At 46.8% G+C, this 26,339-nt stretch overlaps 1 protein-coding gene across 4 annotated transcripts in view; it reads right to left on the bottom strand.

Annotated features, from left to right (window-relative positions):
* Window positions 1–7,438, bottom strand: part of LOC142657990 (cytochrome P450 2D17-like) — a 178,103-nt gene extending 170,665 nt beyond the window's left edge. The window contains exons 1-2 of one of the 4 annotated variants that reach the window (XM_075833614.1): window positions 7,172–7,438; window positions 1,982–2,153 (exon numbers count right to left, since the gene is read on the bottom strand). In XM_075833614.1, coding sequence (XP_075689729.1) covers window positions 1,982–2,153; window positions 7,172–7,366 — 367 coding nt within the window. In that variant the 5' untranslated portion in view covers window positions 7,367–7,438. The remainder of the gene's footprint in view (window positions 1–1,981; window positions 2,154–7,171) is intronic. The other 3 variants (XM_075833611.1, XM_075833612.1, XM_075833613.1) reach the window with 3 other exon arrangements.
* Window positions 7,439–26,339: the final 18,901 nt, after the last annotated feature.

Raw genomic sequence — 26,339 nt, 5'->3', positions numbered from 1 at the left:
TTTTGGGATTTCCTCCAGGCCTTGGTCCTTGCTTGGAAGCTGAATTAAGTATAAGTTATACCAAGTTCAACTTACATTAGTCATTTTAATAAATGTACACTAAACCTAGAAATAAAAATGAACAGAAGATAAACTTGCCCACAGTGTTTGTCAGTCTACAGGATTTTCGGCATGTTTCTGAAACAATCAGTAGAAATCCTGCATAGAACACTGAGCCTATGTTTTTTTGCTGATTTTTTTCCATGTGGAAACCGGCTGAGGGGGCGGGTCTTAGTCAAAGGGGGAGTATCCTGCTGCAGTCAGTTGGCTACCAGACAGAGGATTGTAAGGAGGAGGTGGGAAATCACTGATCTTCTGGAATACATATATAGAAGAATTCTTTATACATTTTTCAGTATGAATGGCAATATGAGACATAATAGGATCTAAGGAGAGAAGAAAATTAAAGGGATTTTCAAGGGACACAACATTTTTGAACTAATACTCTATATAAATATTTAATAAAGTTCCTAATATATAGTCTGTAATAAATCTGAACACTTTCCTTCCTATTCTCCCTACCTCTTCCCGCTGGAACTTCTGCCTTTCATCTGTGTCTTTTTTTCTCCCTACACAGGCTCGTGCACGAGAGTTACTATGCACTCAGTCCTGTGTCGATACCTCACTGACCTACAAAACAACACAGGGCTGTTCTATACTAATTATTCCGCCCCATCTGTGTCTAATGTCCACTAGTTCTCCCTTCCTCTTTAGTTTATCCTGCCCAGCTGCTTTATCTGAGGAATCCTGTGACTGCACCTCAGATATCTAATGTGATCTCCATCATAAATATATGTACCCCATCATAACTTTAGTCATAAAATGGTGCCACTATTGAAGCAAAAACAAAGAATGAACAGAGCGGACATTGAGGAGGCTGTGGACCGATAGGATGTCTCAAACCCGGGACTTCTGACATATACCCGGGTTTGAGGCATGCTATTCCTCGATTTCCACTGAGGAATAGCATGCATGCAAATAAAATCGTGCTGCTATTGAAATAGAAGCAAAGAATGAACGGAGCAGATATTGACAAGGCTGTGGACCAATAGGATGCCTCAAACTCGGGACTTCTGACATATACCTGGGTTTGAGGCATCCTATTGGTCCACAGTCTCCTCAATGCCCGCCCCGTTGAATTCTTTGATTATGCCTCAATGCCCGCCCCATTTGCCTATCAATAATAAAACTCCACAGTGCTCTGCGCTGCACGTCTGGAAGAAAATAGTGTCCCTGGAAAACCCTCTCAAGGGAGTAATTGCTGTTTTTCTGTTTTTATTTCTGTGAAGTTTCTATGTTTAGTGTTCCTTTAATTTAAGAGTATTTAATAAAGGGTCTTGGTTTATTATAATAATGACAGGTCTACAAAAAGCAAGGGGGGCTGTGTGGCACTATCTACAATGGGGGAGAATGGCACTATCTACTGGTGGTGTGTGTGCCACTTTCTACAAAGGGGGAAGTGTGGCCCTATCTACATGTGGTGTGTGTGGTACTATCTACAAAGGGAGGAGTGTGTGGCACTATCTACAAAGGGGGGACTGTGGCACTATCTACATGTGGTGTGTGTGGCACTATCTACAAAGAGAAGAGTGTGTGGCACTATCTACAAAGGGGGGAGTGTGTGGACCTATCTACATGAGGTGTGTGTATGGTACTATCTACAAAGGGGGAGTGTGTGGCACTATCTACATGTGGTGTGTGTCTGTCTGTGTGTGTGTGTGTGTGTGTGTGTGTGGCACTATCTACAAAGGGGTGAGTGAGTGGCACTAACTACATGTGGTGTGTGTGTGCGTGTGCGTGTGTGTGTGCTAGTGTAGCATTCTCTACAGAGGGGTAGTAGTCTTATAGATGATTCCTCCAAGATATTTTTTATTTTTTGGCGGGGGTAAACATATGTCTGATCTTGTTTACAGAGCTTTCTATGTAATTGTTTAGACAGTACCTTTTGTGTCTCCAGCATATCCTATTTTTTCATAAATAGGAAATCGAGGACGATCTGCTATGTCTTCAGACCTGTTGATCAGAGCTTCCTTCATCACTTCAAATCCATTGAGTACCACAATTTTCTTCCAGAAATACTGCAAACTAAATACATTCCCAAACTCTTTTCTCAGCTGTTAAAAACAAATATACGGTAATTTGTTTAATAACACATTGCAACCTGCAACCTAAAGTTATATAAAAGATTCTCTCTGCTTTTAATAATATATATGATTTGCTAAATAATGATGGGTTAAAATTTGCACTTTTATAGAAATATTGTCCTTCGGAGCAGGTTGTCTGCGCTGTTTGGTCACCCTAGTACATGCAACCCTATCATATACATTACACAGGGCTTTGCTGATGATCTAGTGGTAATAGCCATAGATTCGGCATATCGAACTGGAAGAGAACAGTATCAGCACGTCCTGATATATAATGTAACATGCGCCATTATACCAGGGAAAAGCTGGTCAATGTGTTCTGAGTTGACCATGTAAGCATACCTCCCAACTGTCTCGGATTCAGCGGGAAAGTCCCGGAGTCCGGGCGGCTCCCGCTGTCCCGGGCGGCCGGTGGTATGTCCCGGTGTAAACTGTGTCTGCGTCCTCAGGACGCAAATACAGTTGAACCCAATGCTGAAGCAGGGAACCGTGTTTCATGTACCTTCAGCTTCAGCATTAGTACAGAGCAGAGGAGCATATATGGACAGTGACATTAGGGGCTAATCCTGGATCAGAATCCCCTGCCAAAGCGTTGACGAGGATCTGGCTGTGGATTCTGCTCCTAGAGGGAACCCCTGATGTCACTGTCCATATATGGACAATGACTTCAGTGGCTTCTGCAGGAGCGGAATCCCCAGCCAGAGCGTTGTCGACGCTCTGGCCAAGGATTCCGCTCCTGGAGAAGCCCCTGGCATTACTATACATATATGGAAAGGGACATCAGGGACGACTCCTGGAGCAGAATCCCTGGCCACAGCATGGCCGATGCTCTGACTGGGGATTCTGCTTCTAGAGGGAGCCCCAATGGCGCTATCTACAGGGGGGTATTGCTATCTATGGGGGGGTGGCACTATCTTCAAGTGGGTGTGGCACTATCTACATGGCCACTGTGGCACTATATAGGGGCAATATCTACAGGGGACACTGGCGCTATCTACATGGACACTTTGTGTGGCACTATCTACATGGGCATTAGCACTTTATATGTGGGCACTGGCACTAGGGGCAGCTAAGGGGGCATTATACTTTATGGGGTAGCTACAGCAGCATTATACTGTATGGGGCAGCTATGGGGCATTATACTGTATGGGAGCAGCTATGGGGGCTTTTTACTGTATGTTCGCTGCTAAGGGGGCATTATACTGTATGAGAGCTGTGGAGACATTATACGGTATGGGGGCAGCTACAGATGTAGCTGTCTTTATCTTGACTTTTAACGCATTAAATACACAGTGGCAAGATCCTTTATCTTGACTTGTTTTAATGACTTTTTAATGGCTTTTGTTTTGTGATATCATGCTGCAGCAAGATATCAGAGTCAAGATAAAGATGGCCTCATCAACATGGGGCATTGTACTGTATGAGCAGCTGTGGGGGCATTATACTGTATAAAGGCAGCTATCTGGGCATTATACTGTATGGGGCAGCTATGGGGGCATTATGCTGTATGAGGGAATTTGTTTGAGAATTACACTGCATGTGGGCATCTGTGTGGGAATTATACTGTATGGTGGTAGCTATGGGGGCAGCTATTTGGCATTATTCTGTGTGGGAGGCACTATGATACTGTGTGGGCTGAACCCAGCGTGTATGGGCGGGGATTGGGTGGGATTTGAGGCGTGGCTTAAAAGGGAAAAAAATTGGTGCGCTATCCGCGCCAAATTGGTTGGCCCTCATGCGGTATTTGAAAGTTGGGAGGTATGGTGTAGGTCTCGGTTTGTTGGGGTTTGCCCCATGATATTTAAAATTCTCTCAAGAAACAGACTGTACTAGTATTAGAAAGTGTCAGCTTACATTCTATTTGCTGCGGAGGGTCTGAGAGAATATTAAATGGTATGTGACAAATCTAAAAGTAAAGAAGGACTTCAACAACTAAGACCAGATTTTAGTTTTCCATAGCAGATCTGTTAGTGAAAGAAGTGATTTGTTGCTATCACTTTTTTTCTTGGAACAGTTTTTATGCATTAGGTCTGTTATTTCCAATCCCTTTCTCCAGAAAGTTCAGGCAGTGATATTAGATGGGGCTATAATATGAGCTATAACAATTGTAGTAAACTGCACTACATTCCCTATTATAAAATTATTACTGGCTATGATTAGTAAATACCAGCGTAAAAAGTTATTGACAATAAATAAAATGTTTGAGTTCCATGATATTATAGGAAGAATTGTACAACAATTTCACTCACTTATAAATGTTAGATCCACTTTATAGCCTAGAGTAGTAAGACACAACGGTGAACATTCTCAAGCAAAACTTGTTACATGGGACTTTTCACAGAATATTTATTACTAACATGCCTGTTAACATTCATATCAAGTCCTGAATGTGACCTATGTTCACCTAGAAGAGAGTTATGTACCTGTTGTTTTTAAGAGTCTAGACTTGAGCTTCAATTGTCTTTGGGGAAACTAATTATATATCCCTTTTTCTGCAGAAATATCAGTTGCTCACCACAAATTAGGAATACCTACCAAAATCTTATTTTTGCATATATGGGTGCATAACGAGAACATGACCAATCTGTCCAGTGTTTTCAATCAGAGTATGCCAAAAGAGGGCAGCAGTTAAAGTCAGTAAGGGAACATGGATAGTAAGTTATGGATGGCCCTGTGATAGGAAGCACTGCAATGCCTACTGTATATACCTTTTTTTATCAACAATTAACCTCATTGGTACTTCTAGTGATTTGACTAATCCATGCTATAGCTCTCATCAAAATCTATACTTTTTGTACAACTGCGCATCTACTTTTGATGTTTATCTGGAAACTATATTGCACTAAATACATGTAGGGTGTAACTAGGGTGAAGCCAAAGTCTGAAAAATTTGTTTTCATAGCATCTATAACACTCTAAAACAGGAAAATGTTGTATTTTATACTCAGGGCCAGCCTTAGGGGTGTGCGAGCTGTACGAGCGCAAAGGGAGCTGCTAACCTCCAAGCATGTAAATAAGAGTCGAGGAGCAGTGGAGGAAGCTCCACCCACAGCCTGTCTTGCACGAAGCCTGTCAGCATGGATAGATGGGGAGTGTATCTGTGTGTATGTGTGTGTGTGTGTGTGTGTGTGTGTGTGTGTGTGTGTGTGTGTGTGTATATGATACAGTGTGTGTGTCTGTATGCAGTATGTGTCTCTATGTTTGTATGTGTATATGTTACAGTGGGTGTGCGTGTGTATGTGTGTGTGTGTGTGTGTGTGTGTGTGTAGTGGGTATACAGTATGTGTCTCTGTGTTTGTATGTGTATATGTTAGTGTGTGTGTGTGTCTCTCTGTGTGTATACAGTGTGTGTCTCTGTGTGTGTGTGTGTGTGTGTGTGTGTGTGTGTGCGTGCGTCTGCGTGTGTGTCTGCATGTGTTTATGTCTCTTTGTGTGTTCAATATGCCCCTATATATCCTATATATCCTGCTGCCCCTATATACCCTGCTGCCCACTATATACCCAGCTGCCCCTATATATCCTGCTGTCCCCTATTTATCCTACTGCCTCTATATATCCTGCTGTCCCCTATATAACCTGCTGCCCCTTATATAACATGCTGCCTCCTATATAACCTGCTGCCTCCTATATATCCTGCTGCCCCTTATATACTCTTCTGCCCCTATATACCCGGCTGCACCTATATACCCTGCTACCCCCTATATATCCTGCTACCCCCTATATAACCTGCTGCCTCCTATATACCCTGCTGCCCCTTATATACTCTGCTGCCCCTTATATACTCTGCTGCCCCTTATATATATGCGTGTGTGTGTATGTGTGTGTTTGTGTTTATATGTGTCTGTGGGTATAGTTATCATCTACTAGATTATCTGAACTCCGAGAGTTATCACTGTGTTATCAGCGGTGTTACATAGGACTGCAGGTAACATCTACTACATTATCTGTACTCCGAGAATTATCACTGTGTGTCATCTGTGGTGTTACATAGGACTGCAGGTAACACTACTACATTATCTGTATTCAGAGAGTTATCACTGTGTGTTATATGTGGTGTTACATAGGACTGCAGGTAACATCTACTACATTATCTGTACTCAGAGAGTTATCACTGTGTTATCAGAGGTGTTACATAGGACTGCAGGTAAAATCTACTACATTATCTGTACTCAGAGAGTTATCACTGTGTTATCAGAGGTGTTACATAGGACTGCAGGTAACACTACTACATTGTCTGTAGTCAGAGGGTTATCACTGTGTTATCTGTGGTGTTACATAGGACTGCAGGTCACACTACTACATGATCTGTACTCAGAGTTATCACTGTTATCTGTGGTGTTACATAGGACTGCAGGTAACATCTACTACATTATCTGTACTCAGAGAGTTATCACTGTGTTATCTGTGGTGTTACATGGGACTGCAGGCAATATCTACTACATTATCTGTACTCAGAGAGTTATTATGGGTTGTTATCTGTGGTGATACAAAGGGCTGCACATGAAATCTACAACATTATATGTACTGGGTATATATGGGTCTGTTTGTGAATGTGTCTTTGTGCTTGTATATATGTGCCTTTTATGTATTTGCATATGTCACTGTTTGTGTATTTATCTGTTGGTGTGTATATGTGTTTGTACGTCTATATATTTACCTGTATGTATATATTCCAGAATGTGTGTATGTATATTTGCTTGTATGTCTAAATATCTGTCTTTATGTATGTACGGTATATATGTTCCAGCTTGTCTATATATGTGGTTCATTTTTGGTTTGTGTAGGGGGCGGCAATAGAGAGTCCCGCACAGGGCGCCATTCAACCTAAGGCCGGCCCTGTTTATACTAAACTAGTAAAATTGCCTGATCACAATGTGTCATCCATAGTGATGAGATTTAATGTGACTAAACCCACTTGTAACCCAGTATGCACAGAAGTATGCAGGGATACATGTGCCAATTCAGGAATAACACTGCACATACTGTACCTGGTGAAATGTTTCTGTTGGATTTTTGAAGTCTACCTGCAGAATGTTACCAAGAAAAGGAATACCTTTAGGACCTGGTGGAAACTGAGATCCATTCTTCCTGCTCTTCATGAAGTCCAAGAAGAAAAGGCAGACAATGAAAAAAATTCCCAATAAGAAGACATTGGAAAACAAGAGGGAGAGAAACTCAGCCATCCCGTTTGTACTCTGTCTAATAGATCCTACTAGCTCACAGATCTTGTTTTATATGTATGGCAGATCTCTCCTTAAGTAATCAAAGTACAAGTCTGTTTTCGCTGTACTAAGCAGAAAACAGCGACTCCTAAACACACCCTGACCAATGTACGGGATATCTTGCTCAATACTTAACTAAATAACCACTTTATCAATAATACACAGACAACTGAATGTGGTATAAATTTCGGCCAAGGCTATTTATTAATTGTAAACCAATTGTACCTGCGTAGAAGAAAAACGTTAGCCAGCCATATCCACAATATAAAATTTGTTAACATAAATAAATATGTAAACTAATAACATACCGGAAGGGGTTTGTCATCATGCCACACCCAGTTTTAACAACTGAGCGAGTATGCGCTCTGACTCCCCTCATTTCCAGCCCAAAAGCTGGAAAATATCCAAACCTATTTCCGTCAGATTAACCCCATCTGGACGGAATAAACCGGTCGCCACGCCTTCCAATAGGTGCTGACGCACCACCACACCCCCAAGCAGACGAATAAAGGTCGCCATCTCCTTGTTGACTTTGCCCCGGGACCTAGTCAACGCTAACGGGTCCCTGGCGTGCAGCCACACCAACCTCAGCACCATCTCAGACCAGACCAACCGTACACCTGGCATGAGACCCAGCAGGCGAATGTCATCCCTCTTCATTGCCTTTATTAAGTCGCGCTGAGACAATTTTCAAAGGTCGTTACCTCCCACATGCAGCACTAAGATCTCTGTAGCCGAACTACCTCAGCTCCAACTGGTCCCTCGAGAAACTGAGCCGTTCGCAATTCCTCCTCACTCCAGCTCTCCGATGTGCCCAGTAAATATATGAGTGTCCAACGATTCATGCCACTATAGGACATGAGGCTGAGGAGAGCTGTACCAACCAAAAACCATCAGCACCGCAGCAAAAACCCCACACTCCCACCATCAACACTGATCCCTTTCACACCTCTGGCACCCACACTCTCACTGGACGTACATACCTCTTATACACACTCGACTTCCAACGACCAATGCCCTTCACTCTTTTCACACTCAAACCTAAACGAGATGCTTCGGTGGTGGCACCCACTCGGGTGCCAAACTCTCCCGCAGCACCCCCTAGAAAATTAATGGCCTACAGAAGAATCGGCAAAAATTGAAAACGGGACAGAAAGGACCCATCAGCATGAAAAAAAACAGCGCCCAAACTGACCGGAATCCTGACCTTACGAAAGGAATGAGAAAGAAAAACCAGACAGATCTGTTTATCCACAATGGCGGACAACAAAACTGATACCCCCTTCCCCTCTTGATCCATATTGGAAACCAAATGTTCACAGAAACAGAATCCCAATTCACATCCCCAAACAACACACCCCCTGGCCGAATCTTACTCAAGCCAATTCCCCCACTGAAAACCCCCTGAAGAAACCCCACAAAAAAACAAAGAAAACAGCAAAGATTCGTAACTGGACAAACAGACCTCACCCAACACCCCCAAAAACTTTGTAAGCAGCGCCACTGTAATCGGCCGTCTGGAATCCACCGACCTCGTTTGGCGATTCAACCTTTTCAGGGCCTGCCATATTCTAAAATCCTTAGACACATCCGGCCTCCCAGACAATTTAAAATAAAAGGTCAAAGCAGCCAGCCGCTTTCCCACGGTTGATGCCGACAATCCCATGTCCACCAACTGAACAACATAGGCCTCGAGCAGCCCGACCAACAACTCAGGCCAGAAAGATGCAGGCCCCCCTCCAAGAGAGAGATCGCCTCAAATTCACGCCAAGTCTTTTCATAGCAGAGCAAAGTAGATGGTGCCAGCGACCTCCGGACCAAATTACACATCACGGCTTGACAATGTTCCACAGATGAGCTGGGCAGGCATCCCCCGTCTCCATGGCTTCCGGAGACTCCTTCCGAAATCACGCCCACTGAAAACGGGAGAGAGCATTAGCAGCAACATTCGCTACTCCGGGCACATGTGCTACCCGAAACAACAGATTCAAACGAAGACATTGCAGCAACAACACCCTCAAAAGCCGGACCACAGGATCTGACCCTGCAGACAACTTGTTAACTCATGTACCACTCCCATATTATCCGACAGAAAAACCACCCTCCGGTTGCAAAACTCTTCCCCCCAAATGTGAACTGCCACCAATATGGGGAACAATTCCAGAAACGTCAAATTCCGTAGTAACAAGGAGCCATTCCATGAAGACGGCCACCTGGTGGCATACCATCTCCTACCCAGTAATGCTCCAAATCCCATACTCGCGGCCGAATCCATCTGGAGACCCAACACGATCCCCACATCTCCAGATCCTCCTGATGTTCCCTCGTTACCCTGATAAAATGGCGAGGTTCGGAAATACCCGCCGTGTCACTACTCAAGCACCTGCTAAAGATTCTCCCCATAGGAATTACTCTGCATGCTAAATTTAACTTCCCTAACACTGATTGCAATTCCTGAAGTCTAACTTTCTTCAAAGCCCTGAGATGACTGATTGCCGCCCTCAGGTCTACTAACTTCTCATCTGGTAAACGACAGATCCCTCTACTCGAGTCAATTTCCAAACCTAGAAATGTCAGGCAGGGCATGGGGCCCACCGTTTTCTCCGTTGCCATAGGAATACCAAACTCCTTCGCTACAGACAACAAAGTGTTCAATATGTGCCAGCAAACTGGAGACCCAGCTTTTCCCATGCACAGGAAGTCATTCAAGTAGTGCATGATACTACCAAATCCAGCCGACTCCCTAACCACCCACACTACAAAACAGCTAATAGCCTCAAAGTAAAAGCATGACAGAGACAAACCCATAGACAAACAAAGGTACACAAAATAACTACCGTCAAAAAAGCAGCCGAGAAGATAGTGACTGTCCGGATGAGTAGGAAGCAGCCGGAAAGCTGCCTCCACATCCGCTTTCGCCAATAGGGCCCCCGGACCCGCCTCTCTCACGAGATCCACCGCTCTATCAAAAGAAGCATACGACACAGAACAAAGTTCCTTATTTATGCTGTCATTCACCGATAAACCTTTCGGAAAGGACAGATGATGTATCATCCGAAACTTCCCTGGCTCTTTCTTCGGAATGACCCCCAACGGCGAAACATGAAAGTCCGAAAGTCCGAAAGTGGTGGGAATTAAAAGGGGCCCGCCATCCCGCCCTGCTCCACTTCCGCTCTAATTTTAACCCGAACCACCTCTGGAAATTGAATTGCAGATTTCAAATTTACCGGAACACTGGAACTACCCCTACAAAAGAAAACCGGAATAGGAAAACCGTTCCCAAACCCGTCACGCAATAAACACGCGTGCGCCCTATTGCCATAAAGCTCTAGCCACGGCAGCATTGCATCAAGCTTCACTGGGGTCCTCCCCTTTGCCAGTGGCATCCACTCATGCCTGAATTTACACAACAAACCAGCTTTGCATTGTGCCTCATTAAAGGGCCAAGACACAACTTTTCTATTAAGGGCCGGTTGGACAGAACCTTGCCCCCCGGCCCCACCGTGAAAGGGGGCAGGTCGCTGAGACATCATCAGCCTCATCCACAACAGCAAATCTAATTGATCCCACCGCTTGGCAGGACATGCCGCCAGATGCTGACGAAACTCCTGAATCTCCACCCAAGAGCCTCCCAATGCTGAACCCGCTGCGTCTTCTACTCCAGTCATACTACCCAGCGGTGAAGCACCCACTGACTCCCGAACCTCCCTCCAAACCCCCGATACCCCAACGTTAACCTGCTCTGGCTCCCTGCCCACCTTCGCAGACAACAATTCTTTAACACCCACTAATACCTGCAACAAATCTCCTGCAGAAAAACCAGACTCACCTCCTGATCTTGAAGCTGACCCAGCTGCGGCACAGCCTCTCTGCAAAGTGGGGTGAACCCCCCCCCCCCCCAGCCTGCTCCACTGCACTCCGGCACTCAGACGAGACTCCAGTTTCCCCTTCCATCTAGGAGGATCGCCCTGCACTCCTTACAGGTGACAAGGCTTCCTGTTCCCTCCTAGCCGCACCTCTCCCGCCATCCAACCGATCACAGTATACCTCTGGGTCGCGGCGCCGTTCCAACACCGCAGTCTGCTGATATCCGGACCCACGACTTCCATCAAGAGTTGGCCTCCGATCCCGACTCTGAGTCCATGTCCTGGACCGCTGAACCCCACACCCCACCGGGGAGTGACGCAATGGCTCCCACCGACCTTGGGACTTATGAGAAAAATACGCCACATCATCTAAACGATCCCGGTCCACCGGAACCAACTGCATACTCCCCTCTAACAACGCTAACCCCCTTTCGGGGGGCCAAGCCATAGCTTCAGGGGCCCAACTGTCATCTTCCATCGCGCCTCCCCGACCGATGCTCCAGCAAACCGCCCCCCACCATGAAATGCCCTCATCATCTCTGAAGCAGTCCCCACAGCATCCACCTCCACTTGCCTGCCAGTTGCTGATCCTGGGTCCATCCTCTCTCCAACCGACACCTTCGAGCTGCTCTGCGCCTTCTTCCTGTCTCGCGTGGGCGCTCCCATCTTCTGCCCACTCACTCGCCAAGCGGGGCTTGGACTCCTCCATCTCCGACCAGGCCGCACCGGAGAGGGGCTTAGCCGAGCTGGCAGCCGAGAATTGCGCACCGGCTGTGCACCTCCATCCGCCACCGACTTCATCCCTGAGGAGAAGACCACACAGAAATGTATGCACTCTGCTAGTGTAAGAACTGACAAAACAGATGTACATGTCCTTCTCAATGAATTGGAATATCATCAAAAATGTAATTTATTTCAGTAATTCAATTCAAAAAGTGAAATTCATATATTACTAGAAAAAGTACCTGGTGCTGTCCGGGTATAATGTGTCGGTCTCTCTGTTTGTGTGTTCATTGGATTTGTTCCAAGGGTGCCCAGGAGGTCAATCCATGCCCTCGTATTTTCTTGGTTTACGGGGAAATCACTACTAGCCCTATGTACCCCGGCAGTTACACACTGTTTATTTCAATTTTAACTTCCTAAACACCTAACAGCTAAACTGGTAGGAAATGGAGTTGTAACATTGTGACAGAGCCTGTTGATTAACAACATTGGCAGTTTTATTACCAGTTGGCCATAGACTATGGTTGGATAATAATTGAAAACAGCATAATGCATGAAAGCCCACTCATCAGCACACTAAACATCATGATGTGCTCTATCAGCTTAATTTCTGGCCTAGGTTTGGGCAGGAGTCTCTGCGCTTCTGAGAGCCACCTGTCTGATCTGTTGCTGAGAAAACCTGAGTTTTGCTGACGAGTTTCATCAGCTTGCAGTTGGGCAAAAGTAGTCTCTGCAGCTAGTAATGCAGTTTTCCTCCTGGCCATCAGTAATCTGATTGGTTGCTATGGGTAACCTTCCCATCTAGGATTATCTCGTAGAGTGCACTACCTGCTACTGCCAGATAAAAACATCTTTACTATAAAAGCGAATGTATGTATTCGCTTTTATAGTATTGGATCGTGATCATGACTACAGCTCCTAAATATTTGATCCTGCTCCATACTGACCCTGGCTTACTGACTACTCTCCTGCTCTGCGTTTGGTACCTCGTACACTCCTGGTTTGACTCGGCTCGTTCACCTCTCTTGTTGCTCACGGTGTTGCCGTGGGCAACTGCCCCACTTCCCTTAGCTTTGTGTACCCTTGTCTGTTTGTCTCGTGCACTTACTGAGCGTAGGGACCGCCGCCCAGTTGTACCCCGTCGCCTAGGGCGGGTCGTTGCAAGTAGGCAGGGACAGAGTGGCGGGTAGATTAGGGCTCACTTGTCCGTTTCCCTACCCCTATCATTACATAATCACAAGCCCATTACCTAGTCTACCCTGGTCCCTGTCTCTACTATGGACCCCCTTGAGACCCTGGCCCAGCAAATGCAGGGTCTCTCCCTACAGGTCCAGGCCCTGGCTCAGAGGGTCAACCAGCCTGACACTACCATGGTAGTGCTCCTCACCTCACCCCTTGAACCTCACCTCAAGTTGCCTGACCGGTTCTCAGGGGACCGGAGGACTTTTCTCTCCTTTCAGGAGAGTTGCAGGCTTTACTTTCGCTTAAATCCTCACTCCTCAGGTTCTGAGAGCCAGCGGGTGGGTATAATTATGTCCCGGCTGCAGGAAGGGCCCCAAGAGTGGGCCTTCTCCTTGGCTCCTGACGCCCCTGAACTTTCCTCCGTTGATCGTTTCTTTTCTGCTCTCGGACTCATTTATGACGAGACTGACAGGACTGCCTTTGCCGAGAGTCAGGTGGTGACCTTACGTCAGGGTAAGAGACCTGTTGAGGAGTATTGTTCTGACTTTAAGAAGTGGTGCGTAGCTTCTCGGTGGAATGACCCTGCCTTAAGGTGCCAGTTTAGGTTGGGTCTGTCGAACGCCCTGAAAGACCTGCTAGTTAGCTATCCCTCTTCTGACTCCCTAGTCCAGGTTATGGCTTTAGCGGTATGACTTGACCGACGTCTCAGGGAACGACAACTTGAACGTTTTTGTGTTTTTTACCCCTCTGACTCCCCCATGATGCCTCCCAAGGTCCCGTTGCTTCGCTCTTCCACGGAAGACTCGGAGGTACCTATGCAACTCGGGGCCTCCGTGTCCCCCCGACAACGTAGAGAGTACCGCAGGAAGAATGGTCTCTGCTTCTATTGTGGGGATGACAAGCATCAAGTGAACACCTGTCCTAGGCGTAAGAATAAGCAGCCGGAAAACTTCCGTGCCTAAGTGATCATCGGGGAGGTCACTTGGGCGCACAGGTATTTCCCGTAAATATGAAACGTAATAAAATCTTGCTTCCCTTTCAGGTCTCTTTTGGTGGTAGGTCTGCTACCGGCAGTGCCTTCGTGGATTCAGGGTCTTCTACTAATATCATGTCTGTGGAATTTGCTATGTCTCTAGCTATGCCTTTGATTGATTTGCCTAAACCTGTTCCGGTAGTGGGTATCGACTCCACTCCTCTTGCTAATGGTTATTTTACACAGCATACCCCTGTTTTTGAACTCCTTGTTGGTTCCATGCATTTGGAGCAGTGCTCTGTACTGTTGATGCAGGGATTATCGTCCGATTTGGTTTTAGGCCTTCCCTGGTTGCAGTTGCATAATCCCACGTTTGACTGGAATACTGGGGAGCTTACCAAATGGGGTAATGAATGCTTGACGTCATGTTTTGCTGTTAATTCTATTTCTCCCCCTGAGGTGGTGAACACGCTACCTGAGTTTGTGCAGGACTTCGCTGATGTTTTCTCTAAGGAGGCCTCCGAAATGTTACCTCCTCATAGAGAATACGATTGCGCTATCGAATTGGTACCAGGAGCTAAGCTCCCTAAGGGTAGGATATTTAATCTTTCTTGTCCCGAACGTGAAGCCATGAGAGAGTATATCCAGGAATGCCTGGCCAAGGGTTACATTCGCCCCTCTCCTTCTCCGGTAGGTGCTGGCTTCTTCTTCGTAGGGAAGAAGGATGGTGGTCTTAGGCCATGCATTGACTACCGTAACTTGAATAAGGTCCCTGTAAGGAACCAGTATCCCCTTCCTTTGATTCCTGATCTCTTTAATCAGTTTCAGGGGGCCCAATGGTTCTCTAAGTTTGATCTACGGGGGTCATATAACCTTATCCGCATCAAAGAGGGGGTTGAGTGGAAGACTGCGTTTAACACGCCCGAAGGTCATTTCGATTACCTCGTCATGCCCTTTGGGTTGTGTAATGCTCCTGCGGTCTTCCAGAATTTCATAAATGAAATTTTAAGGGATTACCTGGGGGTTTTTCTTGTAGTGTACCTTGATGACATACTGGTGTTTTCCAAGGACCTGTCCTCCCACATTGAGCATGTCAGGAAGGTGCTCCAGGTCCTTCGGGAAAACAAACTGTTTGCGAAAAACGAAAAATGTGTGTTTGGGGTACAGGAGATACCATTTTTGGGTCAAATCCTCACTCCTCATGAATTCCGCATGGACCCCGCTAAGGTCCAGGCTGTGGCGGAATGGGTCCAACCTGCCTCCCTGAAGGCGTTACAGTGTTTCTTGGGGTTCGCTAATTATTACAGGAGATTTATTGCTAACTCCTCGGTCATCGCTAAGCCTCTTACGGACCTCACTCGCAAAGGTGCTGATCTCCTCCACTGGCCTCCTGAGGCTGTCCAGGCTTTTGAGGTCCTTAAGAAGTGCTTTATCTCGGCCCCGGTGCTGCTTCAGCCCAACCAAATGGAGCCATTTATCGTGGAAGTTGACGCATCCGAGGTGGGAGTGGGGGCTGTCTTGTCCCAGGGTACCAGGTCCCGCACCCATCTCCGTCCCTGTGCCTACTTCTCCAGGAAGTTTTCGCCCACTGAGAGTAACTATGATATTGGCAACCGCGAACTCTTAGCCATTAAATGGGCATTTGAAGAGTGGCGCCACTTCCTGGAGGGGGCTAGGCACCAGGTAACGGTCCTTACCGACCACAAGAATCTAGTTTTCCTAGAATCTGCCCGGAGGCTAAACCCGAGACAAGCTCGATGGGCGCTATTTTTTACCAGATTCAACTCTTTGGTTACCTATAGGGCTGGGTCTAAAAATATTAAGGCCGATGCACTGTCGCGTAGCTTCTATTGATTCTGATTTAGTCTCAGAAGTTGCGGCTGATCAAGGTTCAGCTCCCGGGAACCTTCCTGAGGACAAGCTGTTTGTTCCCCTGCAATTCCGGCTAAGAGTACTTAGGGAAAACCATGACTCCGCACTATCTGGTCATCCAGGCGTCCTGGGTACCAAACACCTCATTGCCAGAAACTATTGGTGGCCTGGGTTGCCTAACGACGTTAAGGCCTACGTCACCGCTTGTGAGGTTTGTGCTAGGTCCAAGACTCCCAGGTCCCAACCAGCGGGCTTACTACGTTCTTTGCCCATTCCCCAGAGACCTTGGACCCATATTTCCATGGATTTTATCACCGATTTGCCTCCATCTCAAGGCAAGTCGGTGGTGTGGGTTGTAGTAGACCGCTTCAGTAAGATGTGCCACTTTGTGCCCCTCAAGAAACTACCCAATGCCAAGACGTTAGCTACCTTGTTTGTCAAACACATCCTGCGTCTCCATGGGGTCCCTGTCAATATTGTTTCCGACAGAGGGGTACAATTTGTTTCATTGTTTTGGAGAGCCTTCTGTAAAAAGTTGGAGATTGATCTGTCCTTCTCCTCTGCCTTCCATCCTGAAACTAATGGCCAAACCGAGAGGACTAATCAATCTCTAGAACAATATTTAAGGTGTTTTATCTCTGACTGTCAATATGATTGGGTCTCATTCATTCCCCTCGCCGAATTTTCCCTCAATAACCGGGTCAGTAACTCGTCAGGGGTCTCCCCCTTTTTCTGTAATTTTGGGTTTAATCCACGGTTCTCCTCCGTTTCACCTGGTAGTTCCAACAATCCAGAGGTAGAGGTCATTCATCGGGAACTGTGCACAGTCTGGGCCCAGGTTCAGAAGAACCGAGAGGCGTCCCAGAGCGTACAAAAAACTCAGGCTGATAGAAGATGTTCTGCTAACCCCTTGTTTATGGTCGGGGATCTGGTGTGGTTATCGTCTAGGAACTTGCGCCTTAAGGTCCCGTCCAAGAAATTTGCTCCCCGGTTTATTGGGCCGTATAAGATCATTGAAGTCCTCAATCCTGTCTCCTTCCGACTGGAGTTGCCCCCATCTTTTCGAATACACAACGTGTTTCATGCCTCCCTCCTTAAACGCTGCTCCCCGTCCTTGGCTCCCTCGAGGAGACCTCCTGTTCCCGTTCTCACCCCTGAGGGGGTGGAATTCGAGGGGGCCAAGATTGTGGACAGCAAGATGGTCCAAGGCTCCCTCCAGTACCTGGTCCATTGGAGAGGATACGGGCCTGAGGAGAGGACTTGGGTACCCGCCCGGGATGTTCACGCTGGGGTATTGGTCAGGAAGTTCCACCTTCGTTTCCCCAATAAACCAGGTCCACTTAGAAAGGGTCCGGTGGCCCCTCATAAAGGGGGGGGTACTGTAAAGGATCTGCCAGGCACAGCTTCGGGGTTAACGCCCATAGGTAATCAGTCGGCACCTGAGTCTATGTCTCTGAGACTGACTCCAGCTTCCACCACTCAGGCTGGCAGGCTTAGGAGTGGGAGAGCCTATCGCAGCCTGGCCAGACTCAGCTAGCTCCCGCCCTCTGTCAATTTATACCTGCCTTTCCTGTTCCTCCTTGCTTGTGATTCTTCTCGTGTGGTTTCCTGGCCCAGCTACAGCTCCTGACTATTTGATCCTGCTCCATACTGACCCTGGCTTACTGACCACTCTCCTGCTCTGCGTTTGGTACCTCATACACTCCTGGTTTGACTCGGCTCGTTCACCTCTCTTGTTGCTCACGGTGTTGCCGTGGGCAACTGCCCCATTTCCCTTAGCTTTGTGTACCCTTGTCTGTTTGTCTCGTGCACTTACTGAGCGTAGGGACCGCCGCCCAGTTGTACCCCGTTGCCTAGGGCGGGTCGTTGCAAGTAGGCAGGGACAGAGTGGCGGGTAGATTAGGGCTCACTTGTCCGTTTCCCTACCCCTATCATTACAAAGGTTTTGTTTTTTTCAAAGACGAGCATTTTTGGCCAAGTTATGAGCATTTTTATATTTATGCAAATGAGCCTTTCTTAAGTACAACTGGGCGTGTTTAAAGTTAAGTACAAGTGGGCGTGTATTGTGTGTGTACATCTGGGCGTTTTTACTTGTTTTACTAGCTGGGCGTTGTGAATAGAAGTGTATGATGCTGACGAATCAGCATCATCCACTTCTCTTCGTCAACACCCAGCTTCTGGCAGTGCACAGACACACAGCGTGTTCTCCAGAGATCACGCTGTGACGTCACTTCCTGCCCCAGGTCCTGCATCGTGTCGGACGAGCGAGGACACATCGGCACCAGGCGACAGAGGCTACAGTTGATTCTGCAGCAGCATCGGCGTTTGCAGGTAAGTCGATGTAGCCTCTGTCGCCTGGTGCCGATGTGTCCTTGCTCGTCCGACATGATGCAGGACCTGGGGCAGGAAGTGACGTCACAGCGTGATCTCTGGAGAACACGCTGCGTGTCTGTGCACTGCCAGAAGCTGGGTGTTGACGAAGAGAAGTGGATGATGCTGATTCGTCAGCATCATACACTTCTATTCACAATGCCCAGCTAGTAAAACAAGTAAAAACGCCCAGATGTACACACACAATACACGCCCACTTGTACTTAACCTTAAACACGCCCAGTTGTACTTAAGAAAGGCTCATTTGCATAAATATAAAAATGCTCATAACTTGGCCAAAAATGCTCGTTTTAAAAAAACAAAAACGTTACTGTTATCTACATTGCAACGCCGATCTGCTGCAATACGAGATAGGGGTTTGAAAATCTGGTGACAGAGCCTCTTTAAAGCAGATGAGGCCAAACATAAGTGCGGAAACTGTTAGACTCCCATCTCCCAATACGCCTAATCCCAGCCTCATCCAACCCCCATCTCACTGCTTCAGTCGCCGCGCCAATCCGAAAAGAATGGGAAGAATACTCAGTCGCCCTTATCCCAATCGCAAGCAAACAGCGCTTGAACACCGCACCAAATTGGAACCTAGATAAAAAAGACCTATCCTCATGCCGCAATAACGGAACTCCTGCTAACCCCACCTGTACCCCAAATGCAGAAACACAATGTACTGGAAACCTCGCCGAACGCTCGATAGCAAACAACACAATCCGCCTCCGCTTGCCCGTTGTGTCAGTTTTCGACATGCGCAGCACAATCTCCACCCTATCAGCAAACAACTCGACATCATCTTGACATATTCCGCCCGCACGCAACACACTCGGCGACACCAATTCACTCACTCTGAAAGCCAAAAAAAAGGCTAACGAAAAAGCCAAGCGAAACAACCATACTTCAAAGCCCGAACTACAAACCACCTCCACCGCCGTACCCAACAAGCAAAGAATCCAGAAAAAAAACTGGCCGCCGCCGATCTACCGACACTCTCCCCCTGCGTATCCCTTTTAATGCTTGAACCGCTAAAAATTCCATGGTCACATCTTTGTCTCCACGCAATTTCAGGCCAAACGCCACAGCGGACACAAACTTGTTCACTTTGGACACAGACACACCCGACTCATACGCGCCCCCCCCAGCCAATACAAAAAGGCCACCAACCTGTCCCGGTCTGACCGGACGTCACCCAAGGATCCCAACCAAAGCTCCCATTGAGCCCAGCCAGCCATATATGCTGCCCACGTAGATCTAGCCAAAGATCGCTCAATCAATGCTTCCGCTGCAGAGAAACCAACTCCCATAGATGATCCGGGCACACCTTGCCGATCCGATCTGCTCCCGGCACCAGCTGACGGAAACGATCCCACTGCGAGCGAGAAAGAGCATCAGCAAATTGTCAACCCCCGGCACATGCACCGCCACCACCCAAGCATTTAAGGACAAACAAACTAGCACTAAATGCCGCGACAGTTGAACCACCGGAGGAGACGATGCCGAGATATTACTGATAGCCTACACCACCCCAAGTTTGTCACAGTGAAAACGGATCTTCTTGTTCCTGAGCCTATCCCCCCAAATGGTCACAGCGACCACGATAGGAAATAGCTCGAGCAGGGCCAAGTTTTTCGTCAGACCGTTTTCAACCCAGCTAACTGGCCACCCCCTTGCACACCACTGGCCGTCACAATAGGCCCCAAAACCGCACCTTCCAGCAGCATCCGTAAACAAGTCCAAATCCACGGAATCAAGAGCCCCAGCCATCCAAAGGAACCGCCCGTTGTATTGCCCCAAAAACCGATGCCACACTTCCAAGTCGGCCCGATGCTCACAGCTCAAGCGCACAAAGTGATGCGGCGCCAACACACCAGCAGTTGCTGCCGCCAAACGCCTACTAAACACTCTGCCCATGGACATGAGCCGACACGCGAAGTTTAACTTCCCCAACAAAGACTGCAAACTGCGCAACATAACCTTTTTCAGCCGAGACGCCTGAACCTCTGAACGAAGGGCCGTCAATTTATCCTCCGGGAGCCTGCATTCCATCAAGACCGAATCAATTTCAATGCCTAAAAAACGAATAACCGTAACTGGACCCTCCGTTTTGTCAGGAGCCAACGGGACTCCAAAATCCCTCATGACCCCCTGCAAAGCATACAAAATATTGGCGCACACCGATGATCCACTCGGACCAACACACAAAAAATCATCAAGGTAGTGAATAACCGAATTCACACCTGCGACTTCCCGTGTCACCCATTCCAAAAAAGAACTAAATGCCTCAAAATAGGCGCATGACAGGGAACAACCCATAGGCAAACAACGATCCACAAAAAATTCCCCCTCCCAAAAACAACCCAACAACCGTTGACTCTTGGGATGAACCGGCAGTAACCGAAAAGCCGCCTCAATATCTGTCTTTGCTAGCAAGGAACCTTCACCCGCTTCCCGAACCAAGCCCACTGCCTTATCAAAAGACGCGTACACCACCGAACACAACACCGGATCAATACCATCATTAACTGATGCAACCCGGGGAAAAGAAAGATGTGTCAAATGAAACTTGTTCGGCTCACGCTTAGGCACAACACCCAACGGGGAAACAACAAGATCAGCCACAGGTGGTTCTAAAAAGTCCCCGCCATGCGGCCCAAAGCCACTTCTTTACGAAGTTTGTCAGTCACCACCACGGAGTGCTAGTAAGCAGACCGGAGATTCCGACGAGTGACTGGAATGTCATAAGGGGGAGAAGGAATCACAAAGCCCATGTTAAAACCATCCGCAATTAACTGAGCCCCAGCCCTATCCGGATATCTACTTAGAAAGGGGGCCATCCTTTCCAACTTCAACGGCGTCACCCCCTTGACCAGCTGAACCCCCTTGACCACCTCCCCTCTTGCCTTTTCGCAAACACTTTGACGCACCATGGGACGACCCGCTGCAATGGGAACAAACATGCTTAAACTTGCACGTTGCCCCAAATTTACATTGGCCGTCGTTAAACTGCCAGCAGAAACCGAGCTTTGAACCGGAACCCTGACCTGACTGGCCGAACTGCCCTGCAGACCCCCCGCTCCCTAGAAAGGACTGTCCCGGCTTAACCGGAGCAGTGACCCTCAACCACAACGCAATGTCTTTCTGATCCCATCTAATGCTGGGCCGCACCGCCTTCCGCTGCCGAAACTGCTCATCGTAACGCAGCCATGCCATACCGCCGTAAACGCGATGCGCCTCGCCGATAGCATCCATATACCAAAAAAGAGCGGAACAATGCTCCGGAGCCTTCTCCCCAACAACGCTAGCCAAGATCGTGAAAGCCTGCAGCCAGTTCACAAACGTTTGCGAAATGAGCCTATAACGCCGACGTTCCTCCTCTTCTTTCTTACTCTCATCCCTTTTTCATTTATCCAAATTACATTTTGCCAAGGGAAGGAGAGAAAATTTTCCACATACTCGTCCTTCCAAATGCACTTGCGAACCTCCTATTTCAAATGCGCCCCCAGCTGGCCTTCAAAACACACATAAACTTCACACCGTGCTCTATCATCCAACCGCACCCTGTCCCCCTCCTGCGCCCCATCCATCTGCACTGCCACAGCCCCCGCGGAGCCCCTACCACCACCCTATCTGGAGGCTGACCTACCACCGCCGGCGCTGTCACCCCCCCCCCAAACCGCCACCGGGGCCACCCCCGCCGATACCGGGGCCTGCGACCCATCGCGCAAGCATCCCACTAGTTCAGCGAAACCGCTACCACCCCACCCCACCCCCCCCCCCCCCGGAAGACGTGGTGCACGAAGGGGTTAATGTTCAACGGGTGGTGCGGAGTGAAAATTACAATTTTCCACTCATATGCCATTTTGGTGCACAATATGTTGTCCCCGGTTTGTGCCACTGAAGACAAATACCTCATAAAATATTAATCGTGTTCTCCCAGGTGTGGCGATGCCAGATCTGTGGACATAAACTGCTGTTTGGGCACGCTGTAGGATTCAAAAGAAAGGGAGCTCCATTTGACTTTTGGAGTGCAGATTTGGCTTGGTAGAAGTTCTGTGTGGGTTTTTACTTGTATTTCAGTTTATAATGTGCGGGCATATGTAAGCTGTGCAAAGAACATCAGGGTATAATAAGAGGATATAATAATGGGGTAAATAAATAACAATTCATAGATGTGTAGCCAGTGTCGCACTGATAAATGGTGCCGGATGTTATCCGCTTTTAGAATTTTTTATTTTTTATTCACCGGAGCTGTGTGAGGGATAATTTGTTGCGGGACAATCTGTAGTTTTCATTGGTACCATTTTGGGGTATATGCGGTTTTTTTTATCACTTTTTATTCAATTTTTTGCCCTGCAAGTTTACCAAAAACCATAAATTCTGACAATGTTTTTTATTCTTTTTTTTTTTTATAGCGTTCACCCATGGCTATAAATGACAACTTTACTTTATGCTTCAGGTCGATACGATTACGGTGATACCATATGTATATAGTTTTATTTACTGGAAAATAGTAAGAGGGAAAACCTCCAGCTCACCTTGGATGAAGACTTGCACAGATGAATGAACCCGCACGGATCCTCGTGTCAGCACACGATGAGTAAATAGCAAAAGAAAATAGGGTTGGATCCAGCGTGGTTAGTAGATAAAATGGAAACTAGTTCCAATTTTAATAGGTCGAGTTAAAACAGGATCAAAAGGGAGAATGAAGTCCTGGAGTGTAGGGAGAGGTATCGTAGGTGTGGAGCCTACGCGTTTCAGACACTTCCTGCGTCCTTAGTCATGGCTGATATTATATAGTTTTATTTATGTTTTGCAGCGTTTGCGCAATAAAATCACTTTTTTATAATATAATAAAAAAATTTGTGTCAACATATTCTGAGAGCCATAACTTTTTTTATTTTTCTGTCAAAAAAGCTGTATGAGGACTTGTTTTTTGCAAGACGGGTTGTAGTTTTTATTGGTACTATTTTGGCATACATGCGACTTTTTGATCATTTTTTATTGTATATTTTGGGAGAGGTGAGGACCAAAAAATATTGATTCTGGCATTGTTTTTTTTACTTATTTTTTTGCGGTGTTCACCGTGCGGGAAAAATAACATTATAGTTTTATAGTTTTGGTCGTTACGAACGCGGTGATACTAAATATGTGTACTTTTTTAACGTGTTTATTTTTTTCCTATAATAAAAGATTTATTATAGGAAAAAAAGCATTTTTTGTTTATGTAACTTATAACATTTATTTTTTTACTTTTATAAAACATTTTCATTATCTTTTTTTTACTTTTTTTTACTTGTCCCACTATAGACTTGCAGCTCTGATCGCTGCTAGAATTCAATACACTACCTACGTAGTGTAATGTGTTCTAACTGTCATTGTGATGTGACAGTCACTCAGACAGGAAGCCTATGAGGACCAGCCTCAGGCTTCTGTACATGACAGCCCAGAAGCCATTGTCTGGTGTCCGTTGCCATGGGTACCATCGCCAGCCCCCGTGATTTCACGGGGGCTGCCGATCTGCGCTAAACACCTTAAAGGCGGCGATCGCAATCGAGCGCCGCATCTGAGGGGTTAACTGCCGGAATCAGCGGCGATGGGCCACTGATCGGCAACAGGGAATGCAGGGCAGACACCCTGCACAGTTAACCGCCGCTGCAGTGCAGCGCCGCGCGGAGCTTAACTGTCAAAGTACAGACGTAACTGCACGTCAAGGTGCGCAAAGTTACTGCTCACCTTGACATGCAGTTACGCCAAGGTGCTGGAAGGGGTTATCTGTTAAGGATCTGCCAGGCACAGCTTCTGTATCCACGCCCATAGTTAATCAGTCTGCACCTGCTTCTATGTCTGTGAGACTGACTCCATCTTCCACCACTCAGGATGGCAGGCTTAGGAGTGGGAGAGCCTATCACAGCCTGGCCAGACGGAGCTAGCTCCCGCCCTCTGTCTATTTATACCTGCCTTTCCTGTTCCTCCTTGCTTGTGATTCTTCTCTGTTGGTTTCCTGGCCCTGCTGCAGCTGCTTTGTATTGACCCTGGCTTACTGACTACTCTTCTGCTCTGCGTTTGGCACCTCGTACTCTCCTGGTTTGACTCGGCTCGTTTACTACTCTTGTTGCTCACTGTGTTTCCGTGGGCAACTGCCCCGTTTCCCTTGTTCTGTGTTTCCTTGTCTGGTTGTCTGTCGTGCACTTACTGAGTGTAGGGACCGTCGCCCAGTTGTACCCCGTCGCCTAGGGCGGGTCGTTGCAAGTAGGCAGGGACTGAGTGGCAGGTAGATTAGGGCTAACTTGTCTGTTTCCCTATCCCTGTCTTTACATTATCAGTACTATATATTTATACTATATGGGTGTTGCCTGTATTTATAATACATAATAAGAAAGCCACTCCAGGAGAATAACTGCAGAATCAGCCATTAAATAGTGGTGTATTTGCTTGTTCTGTGAACTAATATTAGGTATAGAGTTGCGAACAGGTAACATAAGTTCACTTGTAGTGTTATGTTTCTACTGCGCACCTAGACCTTGAAGTTCAGGACGGTAATGCATTTACATCTATAACCGCAAAATGTTTTAATTGCTCTCTATTTGGGATAATAACGTTGGAATTGTTATTTAACCCCTTCCCGCTCCTGGACGTACTATTAGGTCATGGTAGCTGTATCGTTCGCGCTCCATGACCTAATAGTACGTCACGGGAGTAACTGCTGTGTCGGCCGTCTTCCCGACTCGTGCAGGTGCTGTGACAGCTTCTGTCTCGTACAGCAGCTGCCGCAGCTCCTACAGCGGGGTCCGATCACGGTGTCCCCGCTGATTAACCCCTTAAAAGCCGCGTTCAATAGGGATCGCGGCTTTTTAGGGGTTAAGCTACTATCGCCGGCCTGCTACACGATAGTGGCCAGCGATGGTGACTATGGCAACCGGACACCTAACAATGGCGTCCGGCTATGCCATCGTCAAAGTCAGGACCCACTGTGCTTGCTGTCAGTGAGTAGCTGACAGCTCTAATACACTGCACTAGGCATGTAGTGCAGTGTATTAGAATAGCCATCAGGGCCTCCTGCCCTCAAGTCCCCTAGTGAGACAAAGTAATAAAGTAAAAAAAAAAAAGTAAAAAAAAAAGATGTGTAAAAATAAGAAAATAAAAGTTTTAAAAGTGATAAAAGTAAAAATCCCCCTTATTCCCTTATCAGTCCTTTATTATTAATAAAAATATATAAACAAACAAATAAACTATATATAATTGGTATCACCGCGTCCGAAACGGCCTGAACTACAAAATTATTTTGTTATTTATCCCGCGCGGTGAACGCCGTAAAAGAAAATAATAATAAACCGTACCACAATCACAATTGTTTGGTCACTTCACCTCCCAAAAAATGGAATATAAAGAGATCAAAAAGTCGCATGTACCTAAAAATGGTAATGATTGAAACTACAGTTCGTTACGCAAAAAATTAGTCCTCGCACGGCTTTCTTGATGGAAAAATAAAAAAGCTCTGGCTCTTAGAATAAGGTAACACAAAAAGTTAATTATTTTTTACAATAAGTATTTTTATTGTGCAAATGCCATAAGACATAAAAAAAACTATAAACATCTGGTATCGCCGTAATCGTATCGCCCCGCAGAATAGAGTGAATTTGTCATTTATACGGCACTGTGAACGCTGTAAAAAAATAGACTAAAAAAACAATAGTAGAATTGCTGTTTTTTAGTCACCACGCCACTTAAAAATAGAATAAAAACTGATCAAAAAGTCGCATGCACCCCATGAAAACTGCAATGAATTCCTCAAGGTGTCTAGTTTAGGGTCACTTTTGGGGGGTTTCCACTGTTTTGGCACCACAAGACCTCTTCAAACCGGACATGGCTCAAAATCATCTAGGTGCTCCTTTGCTTCGGAGGCCGCTGCTTCAGTCCATTACCGCACTAGGGCCACATG

The sequence above is a fragment of the Rhinoderma darwinii genome, chromosome 7 (genome assembly GCF_050947455.1).
Source record: "Rhinoderma darwinii isolate aRhiDar2 chromosome 7, aRhiDar2.hap1, whole genome shotgun sequence".
Classification (NCBI taxonomy): Eukaryota; Metazoa; Chordata; class Amphibia; order Anura; family Rhinodermatidae; genus Rhinoderma; species Rhinoderma darwinii.
The sequence above is the reverse complement of the archived record's forward strand: the minus strand, read 5'-3'. Positions and strand labels throughout refer to the sequence as shown.